At 38.6% G+C, this 25,418-nt stretch overlaps 1 protein-coding gene across 2 annotated transcripts in view; it reads right to left on the reverse strand.

Annotated features, from left to right (window-relative positions):
- Positions 1-277: 277 nt before the first annotated feature.
- LOC126471444 (dihydroxyacetone phosphate acyltransferase) overlaps positions 278-25,418 on the reverse strand; it is a 128,809-nt gene continuing 103,668 nt past the window's right edge. For both annotated transcript variants that reach the window (XM_050099636.1, XM_050099627.1), the window contains exons 14-15: positions 12,966-13,038; positions 278-1,681 (exon numbers count right to left, since the gene is read on the reverse strand). In XM_050099636.1, the coding sequence (XP_049955593.1) occupies positions 1,678-1,681; positions 12,966-13,038 (77 nt within the window). In that variant the 3' untranslated portion in view covers positions 278-1,677. The remainder of the gene's footprint in view (positions 1,682-12,965; positions 13,039-25,418) is intronic.

A 25,418-nucleotide genomic window follows, 5' to 3' on the forward strand; every position in this document is an offset into this window, starting at 1 on the left:
CTGTTTCTTGAGCAGATAATCGATTTCTTTGAGCAGATAATCGATTTCTATCTTGTGTACAGCCATGGAAGGATAAGAAATCTTTTCAGCTAGTTTCCAGCTACAACAGTCACATGGCATCATGCAGTGTTTAGACTCTGATCACAGACTGGACTGTGCCTACAACCTTTTGTAATTTATTATTTCACAACACAGCCTAGTGTAGTTTCAGTTACAACAAAGTTAAAATAATATTCATGGAATTCCAATGTGACATTAGTGAAAGGATAAACTAGTATTGAATTCATTGTTTTTTTCCTTTATGTCGTAGTTGCATTCCCGTCACACACAGCCCCCACAACAATGAGAAATTCATTACAATGAAGTATTTTGGACACATCTAAAAAACGACTTGTTCTAATATTTCTGACAGCATGGCAATCAAGATTTAAGCTTGGACACAAAATTGTAAAGCATTGAAAAAAAACTTAAAATATGAGGCAACTAGTGCATACAGACTCCAGTGTGGATAATGCAATCATTTTTGTGCTGGTCAAAAGAGACTGTAATATAAAGAACATATCAAGCACAATGGTATAGTGGCATCTGGTCAACATATACAAAGTACAGAACAGACAGTTGGTAGCATCAAAAACACTATTAATATTCTGCACGTTGGACCTAGGGGAATGTAATTGGACATGTTCGTGGAATGAGAGAGACTCAAATGTAAGATAAAGGAAACAGCAAATTAATCAGTGAACATACTGAATTTAAATCCAGAAGCTTTTTTTCTCATTATTTAAATAAACAATAGCTTGATACATTATAGCACATTCAGCTGTTGACTTAAGTTGAAAGCAGCACACTGGAGGTTATAAACACAACCATTACACATATACGAAAGTAACTAGTTACAGAATACGGTTTATAGACACAATTTTACAACTAATAAATACTGTCAAAACACTTTTATGAATTTTGTAATGTTTAAACAACCCAAGCTGTAACACATTCAAAAGAAATTGAACAGTAATTCTATTAACCTAAAGTTACACTGATGTACAGGCACACATTAGTTAATTAAATGAACTATTCAAACACACTAGGTATACAAATGAATTAAAGCTAGTCTCATAATGCTGTATTCACAAAAATTATGCTACAAAATGTCTTTTATACTATTGACAAATTATATACAAGGAAACATAATGTTATGAATTATACAATGACACTCAGGTAACTACGTTTTGCATCCTCAAATTATTCAGACAATATTAAGATGAATCAGCAAAAAACTTGTTCCCTACATCAAAACAAGTTTCTTTTTCATGTATCACAAGGCGGCTATTCCAATACATTCAATCCAATACATTCAATATATACTAAATATCACAAAGAAATAATGTTCTAAAAATCAAGCACACATTTTATAAAGCAAATGTATTACCTAAGTCTTCACATTAGGTAAAGAACAAAAAATGGAGGACTAACACTCTGTTGATTATTATCTGAGTACAATATCCTTACTCCCTTTTTTAAAATTCTCAGGACTATATTTCAAGGCAAGAAAAATATTCAACCTTCAGTTCCTATTGCAACAATAATGTTTCAATTCAGTAGACCCAGAAAGCTTTCTACATTCTGAACCTTAATATGCCACAGTTTCCATTTTGTGTTCGATATGCTGTATACATGTTACCTGAAACAAAATTAATGGCATGCATTACACAGTGAGAAAAATTATTAAATATGGGTGTTAAATATCCAGCACTAATTCATTTAATTTTGAGGATAATCTCCAAAGGCATTTGGCAAATGGCATAATCAAAATATCTTACCCATGACAGTCTGTGTAGTGCTGCCGAGTGCCTTTTTGGCACATTTAACTAGCAAGTTTTGTGACACACTGCCTGCTTTGCTGTACCCAGGACTAATAGAGTTTCTTGAACTTCAATTAAAATCCAGCTGACAAGATCTATAAGTGTTTTTGAGTATCTGATAAACAAAACCTCAGTCAAGCAACAGAGAACAGTTTAAACTGGAAAGTCTGGTTTTCTAGGAACAAAATTATCACAAACTATCCACCAAAGCCAATACCAACCCCATAATCCAGTTAACAGGGGGAAGAGAATTAACATCTTCTCTCTTTAAGTAATATGGAGACAAACTCAGAGAGTGGTGGTGATATTATTTGTGATGCAGATAGCTTCACTTCAGTGGCTATGACCAGAAGTTGTGGCAAACACGTCATATGGTGAAGGTCACTGGCCTACAACAGGAAATAAATACTGGGCCCAAAGGGTGAATTGGCAATTTGTATCCTGTCACTGAAGACTTCATATTATGCTAACTCACGAATACAATTGTTACCTCCTCAAGTTACTGGATCTCGACTTTGATTTTGAGCTCTACTGATCACATGGTCTTCAAAACAATTCTGGCTTTGTTTATTGGGTCTGATTTTGTCTGATGTTACTTGCAACTGTAACATTCACTCTCTATGGTGTTTTCAGCCAACAAATTATTGACAGTCGTCATATTCACACACAACGTGGCTCGTAGCAGCAACATTTTTTCAGCATTTCTCTTTGATGCTCAGCATTTTATTAATTTTATCATAGACTGCTACATGGGCTGAATTTTCACCAGTATGGATTTAGAGAAGACACATCAACTGAAGGAGCTATAAATAAGGTGTTGGCAGACATTCATTCTATGTATGCTCTACTAATTACAATCGATATTACTGGCACTTTCGATAACCTATGGCGGCCATCTCTCTTTGGACATCTTAGGAGTCAAAGTGTTCAGAGTCACCATACATCTAACTGAGAGACTTTTACCACAGGAGATACCTATCTTCGATATGCCTAGGAAAGGTAATAACAAACACCCTGATGAAAGGCTGTCCCCAGAGATCAGTGTGTGGTCCCTAGTTTTAGGATGTAGTGTTGGATCCCATATTACAGCAGTAACTTGAGAGCAGTAAAATAAGCAGACTGGTAGCATTTGCAGGCGACTTCTTGTTCACTATAAGTGGTGACTCGAGAAGAATTACATCAGACAAATGAAATGCTGGGCTGTATGAACTTTAAGGATGGTGCCAAAGCATCAAATTATCACTAGCACCTCACAAAACCACACACCTCCTCCTGAAAGGGAACTTAGTGAGAACCCTAAAATAACAGTACATGATGTAACAATTAGATGAAGTGTGGTAACGAGATGTCTAGGGAGTATTTCTGGATGAATGTCAATATTTCAAACATTACTTAGAGGAGGCAGGCAGAAAAGGCTCAAATGTGAAGCACAAATTACAACCATCACAAATACGTAATTTAAAATTCCTTGAAAAAAATTAGGGCATACCACTAATCTTCATTAGTGCCAGTTACAGGATGTAGTGCAGGTGTTGGGCTCATAGATTACAGCATGTCAAGCCAGTTTCCTTAGTCATAAAAGTGAAACAAGGCATGCTACTGAGACTAACAGGCACCTATTGTAGAATTCCAAATGATGCATTGTTGCCAATTCTAGAAATATCCCCACTGGAAGTGCAAGGAATACTTAGAACTGAGGCCAAGAGGAAGAGACTAAAAATGATATTTCCTCACCTGTCAAGTGGAGTGATACATTACCTGACAGGTCATGGCCAGTATGCAAAATAACTGCACAAAGTCAAAAGACAGATGAAAAATAGTTGAGTCTCATCAGTGTACGCACTCTACAACTCTACCGTGGTCTGGAATAACTAGTTGTTCCACCTTTTCCTCACAGTCAGATGAAAGATGTTCTTGTAAAACATTGTTTAGGTAGTTAGCATCTAGAGAATCTCCAATGTGCACACTCTGCATTGACATATGTGCACAGATGATAAAGGAAGCATAGGCACAGGACATCGGCAAAGAGTGACAGTGATCTAGCATCCCCATCTGCTACGAGGGGGTCACTTATGCTTTGACATTGTGGCTTGGTGGCGTTTTGGAAGGCAGAGAGAAAGTGGTGTGCCTACAGTGTCAACATCCAGAAACAGATGAATGAAGCTGAAGAGAAATGTCTCTTCTGTGATATTACAATATTCACTTTGAAAATGTTCTAGTTAATGATATCTGTTCATCAAATTTATATGAATGTTACACAAGTGCAACAAAATGTGGAAGAGTTCTTTAAAAGACAGCTACAATTTTTATAGCTTGAAGATTACAGAGCTTCCTTACAGCCCTCAGCCCTCTGCAAATGGAAACAAAGTCACACAGCAAGAGTTGGTAGCACTGCATAGCAGGTCCGCAGCATCAAGAAACTATGAGAAGGCGACCATAAGAAAATAGTCATGGTAAAAGCTCATGAACAACAATCAAGGAGACATATCATTAGTGAAGTATTTGATTCAGTTACAACACATAACTGGAGTCTTTCAGCACTTCAGTAGAACTATGCACATTACAAAATGTGACAGGTAATAGTGGTCAGGCATTAAGGACACAAGATACCAAGGCAACACTGAGGAACAAATCAACCTGGCGCATCTTGGCCAATACTGCAGCTGCCATATCCAGGAAGGCTAAGAAGGGAAGTGTATCGCTTTGGTGCAAATGATAACCAACAAGTGGATTCTAAGATGTTAGAGTGAATCATGGAATTAACTGTCACTGCTGATGTGCTGCCCCATGCCCAAGAAATCCAGTAAATAACAGCTGCTGACCAGGGTAGTGTGAGGGTGGATGCAGTAGAGGAGACAATCTTCTAGTGTTTGGGTGTACCCTGAAGAATGAACAAAAAAAAGATAACTGTACCAATTTTATACATATAATCAGCAGCACCAAAAGTAGTATTAATAGTTGGGTAACTGGTTAAGGGGTTAATAGTAGTTTTGTACCAGTATAAAGTAATTTTTCTGTTTTTCCTTTTTTGCAGTATTAGTCTCTTTTGAGCAGGTAGTATTATTTTTTTCTCTTTTTTTAGTATTTGTAAGAAATTGGTAGGAATAATTATTACAAAAAAAAAATGTGAGTTGTCTGGCCCACTTTAATTGTTCAGATACCATGCTGTTTTTGTGAAGAATGAAGGAAGGAATGAATGAATAAACAAACAAAACTGTCCTTCCACAATGACTTTTTCTCTCCTCCATTACTGAAGAGCAAAAACTCTCCATCATTTGGAAGAGTACTACATTTCTTATTTTATGTTACCAAGATATCACGAGAATTCTTCTCCAACAATGTGCCTCAAAGTCTATATCCTTTTTTGTTCTTGATTCTCTACAATCCATGTCTGAACCACAGAGGGTAACATTCCAAACTAAATATTTTCTTTGTGTTCAAACCAACATACTCCAATGTTTGTAGCAACTCCTTTTTGTAGCATGGTGTTTCAGCTTGTTCAACCATCACTGACTATTCTGCTACCAAGTTACTTAAAGCTTGTGGCCTCTTTCAGATTCTCTCCATCAAGATTTAAAAATGAACAATGGAAAATCCAAGATGGAATGTAACACTATGTTGAAAAGGATAGTTGCTACTCACCGAACAGCAGCGATGCTGAGTCACAGGTAATCACAACAGGAAGACTGTCAAAAAAAAAAAAAAAAAAAAAAAAAAAACACACACACACACACACACACACACACACACACAGATGACGAGTTTCTGGCTGCTGAGGCGACACTGTGAACAGCAGTGCTTGATGGAGGAAGCAGCCGGGTGGTGGAGCTAAGGAGGAGGCTGGGGCAAGGAGAGGGAGAGATAAAGTAGGTGAGAGGGACAATAAAGAGCTGCTTGTGGGAGCATACAGGGATGACGTGCGGAGAGGATAAGACAGCTAGCTGCTTTCAGGAGGTTAGACAGGGAGCAGGGGAATAGCAGAAAAGGAGAGAAATAAAAAGACTGAGTGTGTTGGCGGTACAGAGGGCTGTGTAGTGCTGGAATGGGGACAGGGAAGGAGCTAGATGGGTAAGGAAAATTACTAATGAAGGTTGAGGCCAGGAGGGTTATGGGAATGTAGGACACATTGCAGGGAGAGTTCCCACCTGTGCAATTTTGAAAAGCTGGTGCTGGTGGGAAGGAGCCAGGTGGCATAGGCTGTGAAGCATTCATTTAAATGAAGAATGTCCTGTAGGGTGGCGTGCTCAGCAATGGGGTGGTCCAGCTGTTTCTTGGCCACAGTTTGTCGGTGCTTATTCATGCAGCCAGACACCTAGTTGATCGTTATGCCCATGTAGAATGCAGCACAGTGGTTGCAGCATAGCTTGTAGATCACATGACTGGTTTCACAGGTAGCCCTGCCTTGGATGGGATAGATGAAGCTCGTGATCGGACTGAGTAGATGGTGGTGGGAGGATGATATAGGACAGGTCTTGCATCTAAGTCTATTAGAGGGATATAAGCCACGGGGTTGGGAGCAGCAGTTTTGTAGGGATGGACAAGGATATCGTATAGGTTCAGTGGGCAGCGGACTACCACTGTGGGAAGGTTGGGAAGGACAGTGGGTAGGACATCCCGTACTTTAGGGCACAACAAGAGGCAGAGAGTGGTGAATTTGATTTAATTGCTCCAGTCCTGTGTGATACTGAGTCGCGAGGGAGATGATCCTCTGTGGCCGGATGCTGGGACTTTGGGAGGTGGGGGGTGACTGGTGTCCCTCTGTCTAGCCACAGAGGAGCATTTCCCTCGTGACTGAGTACCACACGGGACTGGAGCAACTGAATCACATTCTCCGCCAGGGTTTCAACTACCTCTTGCCATGCCCTGAAATGAGGAATGTCCTACACACTATCCTTCCTACCTCTCCCACAGTGGTATTCCACCACCCACTGAACCCACACAAATCCTCATCCATCCCTACACAACCCTTCTCCCAACCCGTTGCCTTGTGGTTCACATCCCTGTAATATACCTAGATGCAAGACCTGTCCAATACATCCTCCCAACACCACCTAATCCAGCCCGGTCACAAGCACCACCTACCCACCAAAGGCAAGGCTACCTATGAAACCAGTCATCTGATCTACAAGCTAAGCTGCAACCATTGTGCTGCATTCTACGTGGGCATGACAACCAACAAGGTGTCTGTGCACATGCATGGACACCGACAATTTGTGGCCAAGAAACAGCTGGACCACCCCACTGTTAAGCACGCTGCCCAAAACAACGTTCCCCATTTCAATGACTGCTTCAGAGCCTGTGCCATCTGAATCTTTCTCACCATCAGCAGCTTTTCTGAATTGTGCAGGTGGGAACTCTCTCTGAAATATATGCTACATTCCCATAACCGTCCTGGCTTCAATCTCTGTTAGTCATTGTCCTTACTCATCTAGCCCCTTCCCAGCCTCCTCTTTACCATGTCCACCTGGCTGCTTCTCCCATAATGTGCTGCTGCTTGCAGTCTGGCCTCAGAAGCCAGAGACTGTTGTTGTTGTTGTTGTTGTTGTTGTTGTTTGTGTGTGTGTGTGTGTGTGTGTGTGTGTGTGTGTGTGTGTGTGTGTGTGTGTGTGTTGTCTATTTCCGATGAAGGCCTTGTCGGCTGAAAGCTCACTTTCTGACATTCTGTTTATTGTGCCTATCTGCGACTCAGCATCTCTGCTATATAACGAGTGGCAACTATCCTTTTCATCAGATTTAAATTAAGATTATTATTTGCACTTCCCTATTGCTTATTTACTCCCAAATTACATGTTTCTGAAAGAGTTTGTAGTTTATTTCTGTAGCCTTTTGAAGGGTGTGTTCAGGTTCAGCTGAACTGGTGGATCATTTGTAAATCTAAAGCATTGTTTTTTATTTTCTTTCCTTTGTATAAATATATCCTCAATATATGTATCTTTACTATTGTTTATTGCATCTTCAATGCAAATATTGAACAGTAAGGAAAAAGGGCTGCTCTCTTGCTGAATATTTTTATTCACTCTTGTAAGTTTTCCTTCAATGCTGTTTTTGGCAACTGCTATCTGCTCCCTGTAAAGTTTGTGAACAGTTATCCTGTCTTGCTGATCTAACTTAATGTACCCAAGAATTTCTACCATTTAGGGTCAGTCTACAATGTAAAAAGCCTTTACCTAATACATTTTCTATTAATTCTGAGCATTTTTTACATAGTATCATTACACTACTTAGTGTTTCACTAGTTTTTCTATCCTTCCTAATTCCAAATTGCTCTTCCATGAGGTTTTGATTAATTTTGGTGGATTCTGTTGCTTATGACTTTTCTCAGAATCTTGGAGGCAATGGTCAGTAAACAGTTAGTGTACAATAGTCTTCCCATTTGTCTACTGTGATCTCTCTAGAGTCTAGATGTTGGTATGAGGGTTATTCTTTTGGAAAATGTTGGAGATTTCTCCTTTTTCATACACGTCACTGATGATATCATAGATAAATAGAGGGTGCTCGGGAAATAGGGATGAATATTAAAATGCTATAGAACGTACAAAATTTATTGAAAATGTATTTTTTTTTTACAAACACATTAAGTAGCTTTTATGTATGAAAAATTATATCCTCCATATGACCACCCACGGCCACGCGGGAACTAACAATGCGTTCACTGAAGTTCTCGATGTCGCACTCACAAATATCTGGTGGGTTGCCGTGAATAACCCCTCTTAATTTCATCCTTTAATTAATGTATTATTTGTGGTTTGTTCACATACACTTTTGATTTCACAAATCCCCAAAAAAAGTCTAGGCATAAGATTGCATGATCTGGCACACCGTTCCTGGTTACCACGTAAAGAGAGAAGTTTTTGAAGCAATTCTTTCACAGGATGTGTGACATGCTGCACCATCTTGTTGAAGCAAAAAATCATAATTTTCATCCATAAGAGGGAAAAACTAATCAGAATGCATATTTCAGTAATGGTTGCTGTTCTCAGTAACAGCAGCTCCCTCATCATTTTCAAAAAGGTATGGGCCGATCACTACTCCTGCCCAAAACACATACCACACAGTCATGCACTGTGAATGCATCTCATCTTCCACACTCACTTGGCAGATTTTTGCTATCCCAAATTCTGCAGTTCTGTTTATTGATATTCCCACTGAGGTGGAACACCTCATCTGTGAAAATTATTCTTTTTGTGAAGTTCTCATTCTTCGCTTGTCAATCCAAGACCCATTGAGCAAATCGATGTCTCTTTCCAAGATCTGCAACCTTCGCCTCTTATGTAAGTTGAATCATGCGCATGCATTTTCAGATCTTTTGAAAGGATGTCATGAAGTGAACTAGGTGATAAATTCAATTGTTGAGCTCATCAGAGAACCGATTTTCTGGGGCTTACAGTCACATTGTCATGCACAACAGCAATGCTTTCTTGTGTTCGAGTAGAAAGAGGTCATACTGTTTTCTTAACATTTGAAACAGAACCCGTGGTCTCAAACTTTTGAATCAACTTCTGAACTGATGATTTGGTTGTAGCAGCATTACCTCCGAGTGTCACACACAATTCACAAATGGTTGCCATGGGTCTCTCATTGCTTTTAATAACCTTTTTAACTTGGATATACTGCTAAGTTTCCATCTGCTCCATGATGAAAATAAACATCAAACAACAATGCTTACCACACTAAAGCTATCAGCTACTAATCGGAAGGATCACAGATAACAAACATGAAAAAACCACGGCTGCAAACTGTCACATGACAAAATGGCACAAAATTCAAATTTGTCTTAACTTCCTTTATTATTGTTTCGATATCACACGTAAATACTATTGTTTTATCATTTAATGCTTTGAACATTTCTCCAGTTATTTCATCGTGCCCAAGAGGCTGTTTAAAGTAATCGTTATTTAACCGCTTTATCAAACTCCTCTCCAAGTATTCAGCCCTGGATCTATGATATTTTGTAATTGGGGCAAAAACTTCATAGTGCCCCCCCCCCCCCCCCCCCCACAAGCATTTGAGATAGGACCTAAAAAAAAATTTAAAAATCAATTTTTCAAAAATATTTTTATTTTGTACTGCACGTCTTTCTTAAGAGTTTGACATGTAAAACATGTTTGAGAAACTGTAAGACATGTTATTTGGTCTTAAGTGTGCCAAAGTGCAATGCCAAGCCTCTTCCCGCAGCATTCTTCTATCACACATCACTGTACTTTGCTCTGTAGAATTCAAATGTGTATTTTGTAATGGAAGCAATCAAACCTATATCCAGGACAGTGGAAATTAAAATGTCCTGTGATGCCTCTCTTGCTCCCAGTCAATAGGTTCAACATCCTACCCCCCCTCCCCCCCTTAAAATAAACCCACAATTAATGCTGCATCTGTAACTGAGAGGATAAGAACTCTTCAGAAAATTTGCACTCTTTATTGCCTCTTAACTAATAACTTTCTCTTTTGTGTGACATAAAATTAAAAGTAGGAAACATAAAACCAGTAAAGACAAGAGAGAAGCAAGACAGTACACATTTTTTCAATCCTTAGGTTCCAGCATTTCTTTTTTCTCTAATCTTGCTACAGCTTTATATGGCGTGCTTTCCTTTCTGTGAAAGAATCTATTACCTCGTCAAACGTTTTGCTACATGTAAAATCAAAATGTCGTTGTCTAATACTGAAAATCCTGTTAACGTGTAGTATCCAAGACTGGTGTGGTTTCTCGATTTGATTATGTCTATTTCATCACTGTCTGCTAGATAAAACAAAATAGGCCTTTCTGATATTGCAGCAATTGTAACATTCGCCAAGTAAGCAAGACTGTTTTGTCACAAATGGTTATTTTTACCTACCTCATTTACATAAGTAAAATGAGAGAATATAATTCATCAAGTACTAATATGAAAAGCTTATTAGGCCTACAACAAGAAAAACATTTTTTGTTAGGAAATAGTAGAAACTTATTACTTCACTAACCCTGCCACAATCACCAGTTTAGTTTAGTTATCCCATGTTTATTCTCCAGTTAGGCACTATTAAGTGTTCGTACAATGCGTTTTCCATGCTGTTCCAAGAACAGAACTTAAGCAGCTGCTAACTGGGGACTGTACAACTGGCCCTTAGGTTTATTTTGCCCAGCTTGTGTAGCTCCATCCCCTTTCATCTGTAGAAAATTTTTGTATTTCTAGATGCAATGGGGATTCCCCCGGCAGAGACATCATGTACACATTCAAAAATCAACTTATGATTCATTCAGAAATCAACTTAGAATGTGTTCAAAAATCAACAGGGATGCATTTCAAAATCATATGAATAATCATTAGACCAATGTGCGCTAGATGCTAGGCACTTTGTGAAACAAGGTTTTCTCCTTCAAGAACATGAATCTGGTGCCCCATGAAATTGATGAAATTGCTGCCCGGGTCATATATCCCCAGTTTGTTGCCCCCCCCCCTCCCCCCACCCCCCCATAGATCCAGGCCTGCAAGTAATGGTGGTCCATGGCCATCCTGTGCTACATCTGTTACATCTTCTATATATTCTTTTCAATAAACTGATAGTTCATTACTGTGAGGGATTAAACCTTATGAGGCTGGTCTTACACATCTTTCACTATACACATACTGATTTGTTATTCCATTGTCTCTCTACCTCCTCAGCTTCATGACCGGCTTCTTAAACAAATAACCCCTCGTGCAGCAGACAAAAGTCAAACCAAATAATTTTCAGTGACAATTATTCCTATTTCACAGAATTTTGGCAACACTAGAAATGATTCTAACTAGTGGGCCCATCTCTCATAGACACTACTGGAGGAGTCCGAGTCTTACATGGATCCACTTGGCAGAACAAACGACCTCCAGTATTAAGCAACTATGGTCTCATTATCTATGATAAATGCCACCAAGTAAACTTTGGTGAATTTTTCATTGCATTCTGTTGTCAGGAAATTCACACTGGAGCTACATACAGCATTTCTGTGAGGGTTTACTTTTTTATGTTTATGTTTCTCAATATTATGCCACATATCAAAAGTTTTGATTTAGTTCCCTATTAATGGATATCTATCATAAATACATCTTATTTCCTTTCCAAAATGACCGTAATGGTTGAATTTCATGACCAATGCTGAAGACCATCTCCCTTCCTCCCATGATAGCTGTTAAAGTAGCTTTTGGTGAAACACAGATATACTTTTAAATCTGTAATTTATTAATGGTCTCCTGTTTACATTCTGTTCAGGCCACTCAGCAGAAAAGGAATGAAGTCAAGTCTTATTCTACTGGCATTTTGTGAACTTGACAAGAGTTTCAATTGAGTACATCTTAAAATGCTACTTGGGAAACTAAAATGTTTATTATAATGGTAGCATCTCACATGTGTTGACTCTTATCTCTATAACTGAAAACTGAAACCCACACTTATGTCACAAGAATAAAATTAAATTCAAATGAGTTAGAACTGATTTAGCCATATCTCAATAAGAAATTGCCTGAAATACAAACTGAAATATTTATTAATAATGGAACCGGAACAACTTCTTTGGACTCACATTTGGGAGGATGAAGGTTCAAACCAGCGTCCGGCCATCCTGATTTAGGTTTTCCGCGATTTAAGGAAATCGCTTCAGGCAAATGCCAGATTGGTTCCTTTGCAAGGACATGGCCGACTTCCTTCCCCATCCTTCCCTAACACAATGGGACTGATGACCTCACTGTTTGGTCCCCTCCCCCCAAATCAACCAACCAATAACTTCTTTAAAGAGAGAATTCTGTATTGATGTTTACAACACTGCATATTAACAGGTTTGTTGCATTACTTTTTGTTTTGCAAGCTTTTGTTGTCCTGTCCTGTCTGTACATGCAACATTGTTGTTCTTGAATTAGTTCAAGTCTGAGGGAGAAGAGGCAAGATTTAGCTGTGTTTTCAAAAGTGAGTACCATAAGCCTATGAAACCCTTTTTCTTTACAAACACAATACACTTTTGAAATCATATGCATTTCCACTGGTATGTATGTGTATTCTATGAGGTGCAGTTGCAAAGGTAATTTGTAAAAATCTACTAATTTCCCCTTGTGATTTCTTCAGGCAGAAGAAAAGTAACAACAAATGTGAGATACTCACAATTTTGCTCGTAGCAACTCTGTACCAAAAACACTCATGCGATTTTTCACTGGGTTTGGTGAGACAAGTTGACCTGAAAAAAGACAACAGCAAATATAATATACTTTGTTATCCAACATTTCCAGTGCCTAAAAAAATTATAATATAACAGTACTATGAAGTAATTTGCAAATTTATTAAAAAATGTCACCAAGAGACATTGTTGCAGAAATGATGGGTTCTTGAGCAGAAAATTACTGATCAGCTAAAATAATTTATTTGATTACTCATACTTTCTTCAGAAAAAACAGCAACCATATCGTCATTTTTTTAATTATACATTTCAGCCTAAGGTCACACATCTGCTATCATTACCAGTTTCAACTTATCAAGTCATCATCAGACAATGGGAATACATTACATAGTAACTCATCAACTGAACGGGCTTGGAGAGGCACTCATAATTATTTTGGTAATAAGTTACACTGGTAATGAGACCACTCGTGTGACCTGAGACTGATATACACATAATTATATTAAAAATACCAACAAATATAAAATAATTTATCCTAACTCATGTGACATGTCCCAAGTTTGAAGTTCATCGTACTTTTCATTTTTGCAATTATGAATTAACATCGTAACTAGTCAAAGACGATATCCACATGCAAAACAATCTTAACTGGATCTGACAATGGAAAATCAGGATGGAATGTAACAATATTATGAGAAGGAAAGTTGATACTCACCATACAGTGTGTGTGAGTTGCATTTGCGCGCGCGCGTGTGTGTGTGTGTGTGTGTGTGTGTGTGTGTGTGTGTGTGTGTGTGTGTGTGTGCGCGCGCGCGCGCGCACGCGTGTATGTGTGTCTATTGTTGACAAAGGCCATCGGCCAAAAGTTTTAAGTGTGGAAATCTTTTGTTGTGCCTATCTCCAACTCAGCGCCTCCACTATAAGGTGAGTGGCAAATTTCCTTCTCATAATATTGTAAATTGAATCTGAGTACTATATTATGAATAGTTTACCAGTTAAGTTCGACTGTAATAAAATGTTCTCGAAGTGATTTTCTCCCTTCCTCATCCATTTACACACAGGTGCCTGGAGCGATTTAGGGAAATCACAGAAAACCTAAATCAGGATGGTCGGACGCAGGATTGAACCGTCGTCCTCCCGAATGTGAGTCCAGTGTGCTAACACACTGCACCACCTCAACAATGGGTACAGATATGCTAAACATATACATGTAGGACAGCACACAAAATCATCAAAAAGAACTAATTTTATTGCATGATGTTCCATTGTTGGTACTTGTGGGACTCTCCGTGTCACAAATTAAATAAATAAAAAACCATTTTGCAACTGAGACTGTCGATTCTTTCCTGAAATCAGTCATAAGTATTATGGTACACTAAAGTAGGCAGCCGGCATTGCTCATGAAGACAGTCAGCAGGCAGTGGCGGCATATTTAAGCCCCTGCACTTGTCTTTGAACTGATCCATGTAACTGTCTTCTGCGGGCATGAATGTGCAATGTGGGACCAACTGATAGACCAGCTAGTAGACTAAATTGTTTTTGCATTGTAGAAAAAGACTTACCATAGATCTTTCTGTTATGAACTGTTTCTCAAGTTCATTATTCACACAGGTATGTGCAAAGTACCAAACACATGTCTGACACAGTTATATGTTCAAGCACGTTGCAATCAGCAGTTGTTTTAAGTTGATATGTTCTATAATTACTGTGTCCATGGAAACCATTATCACTGACATTATAAAACCCAGAATCATTAACTTCAATACATTATCCTTTGAAATTATTGTCCCTTTTGAAACTCTTGTTAGTCTCAAAATATCACTCAATGAGAAAGAAATACTACCAAGTCTCTGCCACACATGAACTTCATCATGTCTTCTGGGAAGTGAGCTTTATGTCTGTAATGGAAAGTAAGAAAATCATGGGTAGGTGGCACATTCTGCTAGGTAAGCAGTTTTTAAGAAGTGCACACCAATCACAGGATTGCCATCGCCGTACACTGCCTACTTTTGATATTACTGTTCACTACTGGCTGTTTTACAGTTTTTGTTTTCTTGTAGAGAAGATATAAAATGTAGATTGGCAATGGCAAGGAAAGTGTTTCTGAAGTAGAGAAATTTGTTAACATCGATTATAGATTTAGGTGTCAGGAAATCGTTTCTGAAAGTATTTGTATGGACTGTAGCCACGTATGGAAGTGAAACATGGACGATAAATAGTTTGGACAAGAAGAGAATAGAATCTTTCGAAATGTGGTGCTACAGAAGAATGCTGAAGATTAGATGGGTAGATCACATAACTAATGAGGAGATATCGAATATAATTGGGAGGTGTTTGTGGCACAACTTGACAAGAAGAAGGGACCGGCTGGTAGGACATGTTCTGAGGCATCAAGAGATCACCAATTTAGCATTGGAGGGCAGTGTGGAGGGTAAAAATCGTAGAGGGAGACCAAGAGATGAATACACTAAACAGATTCAGAAGGATGTAGGTTGCAGTAAGTACTGGGAGATGAAGAAGCTTGCACAGGATAGGGTAGCATGGAGAGCTGCATCAAACCAGTCTCAGGACTGAAGACCACAACAACAACAGTTTTGCCTCACTCTTAAAATACTATTTATCTCTTATGAATGTTAATTTCTTTTAAGTGTTGGTGTATTACTCTAATCATCCATTTTCCAAGATAGCATTAGGCACCCCCACCGCTTCCTTTCCCCTGCAAGCACCAGTATGTGTCCTTGTGTCTTGCTGATGCCCACTCACTCCAAAGTTCTTGATCTTCTGGATGTTCACTTCTGAGAATCTGCATGTCCAGACACTCATGGATGACATAGGAACTGAAACTGAGGGGAGTAGTGCAAATGCACAAACACTGAATTCCGTTACAAAAGAAAATCCAGGAGTTCTGTGCAAGTTTAATTGTTATGCCACAATAACAATGAGTTACATGGATATTAGTGTCGTTAAGAGACAGCTGACACCATTAAAATTTAATAAAGCTCCAGGACTTATTGGAATACATATTAGAGAGTCTATACAGGATTTGCACTTGAGTTAGATCTTCATTTAACTATACTGTAGATCCCTCAAACAAAAAACTGTGCCCATTAGTTGGAAGAAAGCACAGTACACGTCTATTTGCACACAGAATAGCTGAAGTGATCCGCAAAACTACGATTCAGTATCTTACACATCAACTTTTTGTGGAATCTGAGAGCATACTTTGAACTCAAATATAATGAGATATCTCGAACAGAATGATCTCCCCTGTTGCAATCAACGTAGATTCCAAAAACGCTGGTAATGTGAACGCCAACTCACACTTTTCTCACTTGACATCATGAAAGTCATGGATCAAGGTAGTCTAGCTAGATGTAGTATTTCTTGACTTCCAAAAAGCATTTGACTAAAAATCACAACAACACTTATTAAAGAAACATAGGGTATCAAATGAAATTTGTGACCGGACTAGTTTCTTGGTAGGGTGGATGTTATCTTTGATTTGGTCTTTAAATATGTCTGCTTGTGTCTGTATGTGTGGATGGATATGTGCGTGTGTGCGAGTGTATACCTGTCCTTTTTTCCCCCTAAGGTAAGTCTTTCCGCTCCCGGGATTGGAATGACTCCTTACCCTCTCCCTTAAAACCCACTTCCTTTCGTCTTCCCCTCTCCTTCCCTCTTTCCTGATGAGGCAACAGTTTGTTGCGAAAGCTTGAATTTTGTGTGTATGTTTGTGTTTGTTTGTGTGTCTATCGACCTGCCAGCGCTTTTGTTCGGTAAGTCACCTCATCTTTGTTTTTATATATAATTTTTCCCACGTGGAATGTTTCCTTCCATTATATTGTTATCTTTGATTTAGATTCATTCATAGATGGGGAAGCAACTTCAAGCTTCTCCAGGAAAGTGTTTTCAGACTTTTCCTGTTCACATAGTATATTAATAACTTGGTACACAGTATTAGTAGTAACCTCAGACTTTCAGTAGACAGTGAGAGATTTTGCAGTTTTCTTTAAATATTCAAAAATGAAAAATACACTTCGAAAACCGAACAAACACATAGTGTCCTATGACTACAAAATTTATGAGTCATAACTGGAAGCAGTCAGCTCATAAATACCAGGGCCCAAAAATTGGTAGGGATATGAAATGGAATGATCAGATAGTCTCATTCATACACACAGCAGGTGGTAGACTTCCAGCTTTAAATGAGAAATCTAGTAATACACTACAACAACAAACAAATCACTCCTGCAGGACTAGTCAAGACAAAATTAGAGTAACTATAATGTGCACACAGGCCTTTGAGGAATCATTCTTGCAGCACTGCCTATGTGAATTGAACAGGAAGTAGTCCTAGCAACTGGTACAGAGGATAGTACTATCTGCCATGCACTTCACAGTGATTTTTAGAGTATGTATGAACATTTAGAATGTGTTGCCACAAGAACCAAACAATGAACAAACAACAAGGCACGCTCAATAGCAAAACGATGACGTGAAAACAGCAAGTGCGCCAAATAAACCAACTGATTTATCTTTCTGACATTCAATAATGTTGAAGAAATATGGGGAAAATTATGTGACTGATCTGAACACAACAATATATAATTTTGAAACATGGTAACTGAAAACTTTTTCAAGTCAAGTATCAGTCAACCTGAATATTATTATACCTTAGAGTGAGGGCACTTTGGTTGGCTTATTGTGAATTTTTATCGTCATATTTCACAAGAACATGTGGAACCAATTGTTAGTATATGAACAACTATCTTGAAATCATTCACTGTGTGACATGCTTTCCTTAGTCACCAATGGACTTGTTTCCAATCACAGCCATGGGAGGTCAAAGTGCGGTAATATCACGGCTCAGTGGTATGACAAAAAGACATTAGCACACATGTGGCTAGGTTGCAGAAATTATTTGTAAACCTAAATGAGGATTTAGTGAAACTAAAGAGAAAAAGTTCTCTGAAAAAAACAGGAATTGGTCAAATTTTGTCCATGATCAGAAAGATGTGATAATTTTGAAGATTGTTGGAACAAATACCATGAGAAAATCAGAGTTTGAATTTAACAATACTGGGAAAATGATAAGAGTGCTCCTCACTGAAAAGATTACCCTTTGAGTTGTAGACGGAGCTGCCCATGGTAGCAGTCATGTGTGCACGAGGTGTGTTTTCTTTGGGGAAAAAGGCTTTGGCTGAAAGCTATAATTTGTAACAGCCTCTTCATTATGCCTGTCTGCAATGCAATGAGTAATCTTTACGGCGAGTAGCACTCTGTCCTTTGCCTAATATTGTTGATATACCAACGTGGAGTTTACATTGTTAGAGTTTGAATTTACTTACTGTAAAACACTGTACTATTGCAATGTGTGGAAAACAAGGGAAAGAACATTTGTAACATCTGACACATATAATAGGGAAAGTCAATTACAGATCTCAAATGAATGTAAAAAGAAAAACTTTCCTTATAATAAATCCAAATAAGTAGGTTACTGGGCAGTAGAGTATATTAATTTATAGCGAAAAAGTGTGGGCTCAAACACTGTATTAATTTCTTATATAATCAAGGATGGGATTACTAGAAATCACACTGACACAAATAAATGTTACTGACACACCAGTGTTACAAAGTATTCCATTCCAAATCAACAATACTTGCCATCAATAAAGAGTGTTGCAAGGTTTAATTTTGTGACAGCTGTGTTATGGGAAAAACACTTATAACGTCATTCAGATAATGAGTAAACCACTCTACAGATCAATCAATGCAGATATCAATGGACCAGTGAGCACAGAGTAGTTTGGAGGGAGTAGTCTGGAGATGCAAGAAGGTAAGTATCTTTTCAAGATGGTTTCTGAAAATTTCATAGAATTTTCTTATTAAATTTGACGTATGTGATGCATTAAATAAAATTTAATTGAAACTCAAAACAATGTCATTAACCAACCAGAGGCATAGAATTTTAATACTAGATAGTCTATTAATTGCTCATAGGTAATGCAACAGACTTATTAATTCCTCCATCCTATACCCCTGAACAAAAAGGTTGTCATCTCAGGGTCTTTGGTTGACACTTGTTTGCTAATTTTTCTGCCATTTTCCCAGCACAAGTCACTGGCACTGTCAAAGATTCAACTTACACTGCTGGTCTGCCACCATTGTATTCTGTTTGCCGAGCCTGTTAATACCTGCATGAATAAGTTGTATTCGTCTCTCACTGTATCTGTTTATCTGTTTTGTTGTTGAGATCCACTGGTTGGCTTTTTCTGTCAGATATTGCAGGGGCCTTGAGTCCATTGCCCTCATAGTGTGAGGGATGATAGCAGCTGAAAGCATGCAGATAAAAATCAGCATGGGTGGCTTTCCTGTACATACCACAATGCTGTCTACTTTGTGCTCAACCAGGATATTCAGAAAGGGGATCTTGGTTAATTATTGGTGGAGTGCAGAGTTCATGTATTGGAGGAGCTACTAAAGCCTTTCATGCCCATGTGGCCCCACAAGAAATATATCTGAAGAAGCATGTGGTCTTCAACGAAGCTTTTTCCATATCTTTCTCATTGAAGTCCTCTATAAATAAGTTATCAGTATGGGTGAGAGAGGGTACCCTTTGGCGATGCCGTATGTTTGTTAACAATAATTGCCATTGAAGAGAAAGGATGCAGTCTTTGAATGAAATGTAGTGAGTTTCTGATGAAGCACTGACATTTACCAATGAAGGGACTTCATACTGCCATGAGGTATTTGGCCAGCTGGTATGCAGGTGTGCCTATGTTGCTTACAATAGGCCATCAAGGAATATTTTCTTTATATACTTTAGGTAGGCAATAGAGCCTTGGTTTCCTTCAGCAAGAGCTGGCCCAAAAAGTCAATGGTCTTCCTTTTTACCCTGTTGGTCATTTCTTTTATTTTCCTGTACTCTGTATCACTGAGTAAGATCTATATTTTTCAATTTTACTCCGAAAGTGGAAATAGCACAGTACAATTCCAGTTTTACACAGGCAAAATGACTATTTCAGGATTGTTCTGTTCTTCCCAAATGGCAGCTCTTTCTGCTGTTTGCCTAAGGTTGAATGGCTCTTATTTTCGTCAATGGCTGCTCGCAGGTGAACACCCAAGAGCAATACAAAAAGGGCCAAATTGTTTCTTAAATATTGGAGTCACTGAAAAGGAAAATGGATGCCTGCTATTGGTGAAGTTAACTCAATTGCTAAAGAGGATACGTGCATATCCGATGAGTGTTCCATGAATGCTAAAGTACTGCATAAACACATAAGCAGTTGATCAAAACTCTTGTTTTAAAACATGGTTGGTTGCAAAAGGTCATATTTTAGAAGCAAGAATTGATTATAAATAACATGTAGTCCTGCTGCAAGTTGTTGTAACATCCAGTCTTTATTAACTGCAACTGCTTACCATAAGATGTTGGCAAAATAATTTTATGTGAAGACAGCTTTCTTGAATCGAATATGTGACGCAAGAGTACATCTGGAACAACCAGGATGTTCTGCAGACAATACAGATTGACTGTGTCTCTTAAAATTGAGTCTTTGTGGGCTCAAGGAAGTACTGCACTGTTGGAACAAATGTTCTAATCAAGTCATAAATAAGGCAACTGTGCAAAACAGTGTTCCAGATCTAAACACAATTAAAATATACTTGATACAGCCATATTTGACTGTTGGAAGTGACAAGGATGAAACTACTCTTTATCAGAGTACTTTACAACACGAGTTTGACAATAACAATAGATAATAAAGCGTTATGAAGATGGAATTGTTATGATAAGTTGAGACACGAAAGAAATATTGGAGTGATTTCTTATAGATAAATCCTGTATGACCTCAACTATCATTGAGCATCAAAAGAACGATCAAAAGAAAACAGTTTCACCTTCTGTCCACTAAAGTAAGGCAACTGGATGTTTTATGTATCTTCCATTGTGAATAAATCTGCTTGAGCTGTGGAAAAATGAACTACTGGTTATTTGAATCCAGAGAAATGCATATTCTAGTACCTGAAATATTTGTGAATTTTCAGTGATGCTCATTTTGCCACTGACAACCACCATTGTGTCAAAGTATTTTGATGTGGCAACATAAATCAGTTGCAGGTGGTGGTAGCCACCTCGACTGATGTAGTAATAATTTCAACTTGTGAAGGACACAAGTAATTAATTTGGTTACAATGCTTACTATCTGAATTACCTGAAAAGCCAGAAGAGTCTCAACACGGCAGACTGAGTGATACAAGATTAGTAGGAAACCTTGAATTTCATTAGTTGTCAAAACATACACAGGTCTAAAATTTCCACAAGCATGCAGGAAGTCTTGTAATAAAAGGACACTTGGTTAAAGATTTAGTGTAATCTGAGTTCTATTTCCATGTTATTCTGAAGTATCTGCTTATTTTATAAAAAATTTTGTAATTTAATTATGTTCCGTTTCCTTGCATCCACAATCCTCCAGTACTGTATTTTAGTAAGACATGTGCCAAGTGGGGTATTATTAAATTAATTTATTTATGATCTTATTTTTGGCTGTTGTGCCATTTTCAAATAACAGCTCATCAAGAAGGGCACTAATGCATACCATACTCCAACTGTTAAGAGGAGAGTATCCTCGTGTCAAGCATATTTACATCATATGCATAAGAAAACAGGATTCCTCATGTATACCAAAGGCAATATCAATGGTGCACACACAGTGATAAATAACAGTGCAGTATTTACTTGAATTCTGTAGAAATTACTATGTAACACCAGGATGGTGACTTTGCTCCACTGAAGATTTGCCTGAAATTTCCAGGTTTTTCAAATTCTAAATTCCGAATCAACCTACAACAATTTTTGCTGTACATGAAAGCAACTTTACTAGTTTTCACTGCCTCAAATGGTACTACTTTTTTTTTTGTCTAAGACTTAGTTTCATTGACAACTCTGTAAATTATAAGATCTTGGTGTCCCTTCAAATTTCTTTATCACTTGCGTTCATCACCATTCCAAGTCACTGCACAATAATCTCAACCGCATGAAGAACACACCACAGCTGTTACTTCTGGAATGTAATATCGACAGCCATTATAGAAGTAGTGCACAATGTTTCATAGCTCTTCATCTACATCTAAACTCTGCAAACTACTGTGAAGTGCATGGCAGATGTATGTCCTGTTCTATCAGTTATTAGGGTTTATTCCCATTCCATTCACATATGAAGTGACTATTTGAATATTATCCTCATGATCCCTATGTGAGTGATATGTAGGGGGTTGTAGTATATTCCTAGAGTCATAATTTAAAGCTGGCTCTTGGAACTTCATTAATAGACTTTCTCAGGACAGTTTATGTCTATCTTCAAGAGTCTTCCAGTTCTGTCCATTCAGTATCTCTGTCACACTCTCCCATGGATCAAACAAACCTGTGACCATTCACACTGCTCTTCTCTATACATGTACAATATTTCCTGTTAGTCCTACTTGGTACAGATCCCACACACTTTAGAAATATTCTAGAACCAATCTTCTTTATAGACTGATTGCACTTCCCCAGTATTTTAGCAATAAACTAAAGTCTACCACCAGCCTTATCTACAACTGAGCCTATGTGTGAACATTCCGCTTCATATCCCTACAAAGTGTGACACCCAGGTATTTGTATGTGCTAACCAATTCCAACAGTAACTCACCGATATTATAGTGATAGGATACTCAGTTTTTCGTTTTGTGAAGTGCACAATTTTAAATTTCCGAACATTTAAAGCAAGCTGTCAATTGTTGCACCACTTTGACATCTTATCAAAATCTGACTGAATATTTATGCAGTATCATTACTGATAACTGCATCATCTGTAAAAAGCCTAAGGTTACTATTAATATTGTCTGCCAGGTCATTAATATACAACATAAACAGTAAGGGTCCCAATACACTTACCTGGGTTACATCAGAAGTTACTTCTACATCCAAAATATATCACCATCCCTATCAAGAAGTCCTCAATCCAATCACAAATTTCACTTGATACCCCATATGATCATTCTTTTTACAATAAGCTTATGTGTGGTAATGAGTCAAATGCTTTTCGGAAATCATGGTCACTAGTACCAGTTTCGATGTGTATATCCTCAAAGAGATCAGGCATATTTATTGCTATTATGTTTCCATTATGAGTGGGGTTCCTAACTATCTGCTCTAGATAGTTTTCATAGAAGGCATTTAGTAGAGGTTCACAGGATGTCTTCTCACACCCAGTTAATTGTAGTGACTAAAGTCTCCATTGACGATTATAGTATGATTGGGGAACTTACATACAAGTGAACTTATGTTTTCTATAAAGTTTTTGTTTGCATCGGAGATGCAATAGAAGGACCCATTTATCATTTTATGCCCAGCCCTGATACTGAGTCCTGCCCAAACAATCTCACATGCGGTTTCAATTTCCATCTTGATGGATTTGAGTTTCTTATCTACTGTGACAAATACTCTGCCTCCATTTCCCATTTGCCTATCCTTTCAATATACACTTAAAATTTCCCTAAAATCTCTCTGCTATAAATGTAACAATATTATGAATAGGAAGTTGCACTCACCATATAGCGGTGATGCTGACTCACAGATAGGAACAACAAAAAGACTGTCACAAATAAGGGCTTTCGGCCAGTAAGGCCTTCGTCAAAAGTAGACAATACACACACACTACTGCAGTCTCAGGTAACTATAAGCAGCAGCAGCACCACCAGTGCATGATGGGAGTGGTGACTGGGTGGGAGTAAGGAGGAGGCTGGGACAGGGAGGTGGAATGATAGTAAGGTAGGGGTGGTAGACAGTGCAGTGCTGCTGGGAAGCATGCAGGGACGAGATGGAGAGAGGATAGGGCAGTTATGTGCAGTGGGAGGTTAGACGGAGGGCAGGGGAGAGCTGGGGGTGGGGGTGGGGGGGTGGGGGGGGGAGTGGACAAGGAGAGAAATAAAAAGACTGGATGCAATGGTGGAATGAGGGCATGAGGGCTGTGTAGTGCTGGAATGGGAACAGGGAAAGGGCTGGAGGTTTCAACCAGATTTCTGTACCTATTATTATGTGAGCTTCACAGCTTTTCAGGAGCACTTCAAACTCTGGCACTTGGTTGCAAATGCTTCGGCAGGTAACAATTAGGATTTTAATACTCTCATCTGTGGAGGCATGTCTTCGGATCTTATACTGATACTTCTAGGTGTCCTACAGCTATCATTACCTGAACTGGATGGAGAGTCACCTAATTTAAAAGACCCCTGTGTGCACCCCACACACAGTCAGCTACCTGATTAGCAGCCTCTGATATGTAGTGCACCTAGCTTGTCACAGAATCTTTGAAGTCTCTGGTTCAGTCTTTCCACTTGACTCAGAACCAAAGGGCCACAATCAGTTCTGGGGACAATTCTGCGAATTGTGAGCTTTGTTGAAACTCTGTGTGCAATGCTGGTTCTAAACATTCTCTGCCAGTTGCTGGAATGACCCAAAAAATACCTTGGAGCCAAGACGACAAACATCATTTGTTCCAAAGTGCACCACAATCTGCAGTTGCTTGCACCCTGTTCCCTCAATGGCTGCTGGAACAGCCTCTTCAACATGTTGAATGAGACCTCCAGGCATACACACTGAATGCACCTGGTGTCCCTTCTTGTCACTTGCTGCCATCTCCTTACAGAGTGTGATCATTCGCCGTATATTTGAACTGCGAATGATTAATGACCCTACCCTTGTGTGTTTGCTCCCTCTTCACACCAGACAAAACAAGTTCCCCCAAAACAGGAGAAGTAAGTCCCATTGGTTTGATTTCAGTTTCAGTGCAACTTGTTGGTTAGGAGGATTGCTACAACACCCTGAGTCTTACATGGTCCCCATTCAACCTGTATAGGACACACAGATCTACTATCGATACGCTTCTCACAGTCAAGTGGACGAATAATGAAAGATTGTGTAGCTTCAACTAAGGAGACAGGATTCACAGGAGAGGATAGTACTTGAGGTAAATTTGGTACCAGTATCAAAGGTACACAACTTTCGAGAGCTCTTCCAAGACACCAATTCACAGAAGCTGCCCATCATTTGACAGTAGTCATGGCAATTTCCAATGAACTTGTTCGAGAACAGTGTTCACTCTGGGACTGCAGTTTGGCTGGTGCAATGTATTACACGGCAGTGAACAAGTAACTTTAAATTAAGCCTGCTTATTACCTTTTAATCTCTTGAGCTTGGAAGCTGCTAATTCCTTATACAAATTGAAGTAAATACACAAAACAAGATTTCTATTGAGGCAATACAAAAACCTGTGACATAAATTACTAGTTTCCTAAAAGATTTTGAGGTTGATTGTAGTTGGTAGCAAATTTGAAAACGAAGTTAATTCACAATAAATGCCAATAATAAATAGGGCTACTCCTCTCTAAGGAGAAACTATCTG

This window comes from Schistocerca serialis, chromosome 1 (genome assembly GCF_023864345.2).
Source record: "Schistocerca serialis cubense isolate TAMUIC-IGC-003099 chromosome 1, iqSchSeri2.2, whole genome shotgun sequence".
NCBI classification, from domain to species: domain Eukaryota; kingdom Metazoa; phylum Arthropoda; class Insecta; order Orthoptera; family Acrididae; genus Schistocerca; species Schistocerca serialis.